General features: G+C 57.2%; 1 protein-coding gene across 1 annotated transcript in view; it reads left to right on the forward strand.

The window, feature by feature from the left end:
• The window catches only part of LOC130377623 (MAP7 domain-containing protein 2-like), a 22037-nt gene extending 21385 nt beyond the window's left edge, over positions 1–652 (forward strand). Inside the window, 3 exon segments of the mRNA XM_056584779.1 lie at positions 1–103; positions 381–543; positions 545–652. The exon segment at positions 1–103 is cut by the window's left edge and continues 29 nt beyond it. Of these exon segments, the coding sequence (XP_056440754.1) occupies positions 1–103; positions 381–543; positions 545–652 (374 nt within the window).
• The last annotated feature ends 1507 nt before the right edge of the window (positions 653–2159 follow it).

The following is a 2159-nucleotide window of genomic DNA, read 5'->3' on the forward strand; positions in this document are numbered from 1 at the left end:
AGGCCCCTCGTCCCACTGAAGCCCCCCACATCATGCTGGGGCCCCTGGAGACCAAGAGCTGCCTGGACGAGCTGTCCGACGGCGTGCAGTCCATGGACGTCAGGTGAGGCCTCCTCATGGATCCCTCTGTCTGAGTCCGTCTGTCTGCGTTAGGCCGTCTATCTGTCTGTGCGGAGCCTTCTGTCTGCACCCTCTGTTTGTCTGTCTGCTATTTACACTCAAGCCCTAATTGTATCTGTCCATATAATGGAGTCAAACCTTCGTATCTATCTTTTAAGCTCTCTCTCTCTCTCTCTCTCTCTCTCTCTCTCTCTCTCTCTCTCTCTCTCTCTCTCTCTTCTCCTCTCTCTCTCTCTCTCTCCCCCCCCCCTCCCCCCCAGCCCTGTGTCCCGGGACGACCAGGCCAGCGCCCAGGACTTCTCCCCGGTCACCGAGGGGGGCGGCGATGTCCCCTACGGCCTGGAGCACATGTCGGAGCTCTCCCTGCACGGGCCCCCCGGGGACACCCCCGCCCTACCCAAGCTGCGTGCGGGCAGCGGGGCCCGCGCTGGGCGACCTCAACAAGAACCTGCTGATCCAGGCCTACAGCGCCGCCTCCGAGTCCTCCCAGCTCATCCACAGCCTGGGGCCGGGGAAGCTAGACGTCCTGTAGCCAGGTAGACCCTACCCTGACCCCGAGAGACCTAGAGAGAGACCTAGAGAGAGACCTAGACCCAGAGAGACCTAGAGAGACCTAGAGAGAGACCTAGACCCAGAGAGACCTAGAGAGAGACCCTGACCCCGAGAGACCTAGAGAGAGACCTAGACCCAGGGAGACCTAGAGAGAGACCCTGACCCCGAGAGACCTAGAGAGAGACCTAGACCCAGAGAGACCTAGAGAGAGACCTAGAGAGAGACCTAGACCTAGAGAGAGACCTAGAGAGAGACCGAGAGAGAGACCTAGAGAGAGACCTAGACCCAGAGAGACCTAGAGAGAGACCCTGACCCCGAGAGACCTAGAGAGAGACCTAGACCCAGAGAGACCTAGAGAGAGACCCTGACCCCGAGAGACCTAGAGAGAGACCTAGAGAGAGACCTAGACCCAGAGAGACCTAGAGAGAGACCTAGAGAGAGACCTAGACCCCGAGAGACCTAGAGAGAGACCTAGAGAGAGACCCAGGCCTAGAGAGACCTAGAGAGAGACCTAGAGAGAGACCTAGAGAGAGACCTAGAGAGAGTCCTAGAGAGAGTCCTAGAGGGAGACCTAGACCCAGAGAGACCTAGAGAGAGACCTAGAGAGAGACCTAGAGAGAGACCTAGAGAGAGTCCTAGAGGGAGACCTAGACCCAGAGAGACCTAGAGAGAGACCGAGAGAGAGACCTAGAGAGAGACCGAGACCCAGAGAGACCTAGAGAGAGACCTAGAGAGAGATCTAGAGAGAGACCCAGAGGGAGACCTAGAGAGAGAGACCTAGAGAGAGACCTAGAGAGAGACCTAGACCCAGAGAGACCTAGAGAGAGACCTAGAGTAGAGAGGGACCAAGATCCAAAGAGACCTGGAGAGAGACCTAGAGAGAGACCTAGAGAGACCCAGACCCAGAGAGACCAAGAGAGAGTTCTAGAGAGACTTAAAGAGAACCAGAGAGACCCAGTGAGGCACATAGAGACCTAGAGAGATCCCGAGCCAACCTCAAGAATCCGAGACTACAGAGAGACCCACAAAGACCCACAAGGACCTAGATAGACCCAGACAGACAGACAGACAGAGATGTAGACAAATAGAAAAATAGGTCAGGGAATAAGAACAGCAATTGAGATTTACTGTAACCTGGAGAGCTAGGAGCTGGTAGTAACCAGGCAGAGTTCTGGAGGTGTTCAGTCTCTCTGTGACTAACACCTCCCTGGCTGGTTTTGTTCTCCTCCTCTTCCTCCTCCTCTTCCTCCTCTTCCTCCTCCTCTTCCTCCTCTTCCTACTCCATTTCCTACTCCTCTTCCTCCTCCTCCAGGACAATGTTACCCACGGGGGTGTGGGGGGGCCCGGACCCCGGAGCCAGAAGCAGTCGGACCGGACTCTCTGTCATCATCATCCTGCGCGGACCAGAACCCGCCCCCCGCCTCAACCCGCACAACCTCCAGCCCGCACCGGGAGCCGGAGACGCCCCCCTCCCCTACCCCTCTCCC

Source organism: Gadus chalcogrammus, chromosome 23 (assembly GCF_026213295.1).
Source record: "Gadus chalcogrammus isolate NIFS_2021 chromosome 23, NIFS_Gcha_1.0, whole genome shotgun sequence".
Lineage (NCBI taxonomy): Eukaryota > Metazoa > Chordata > Actinopteri > Gadiformes > Gadidae > Gadus > Gadus chalcogrammus.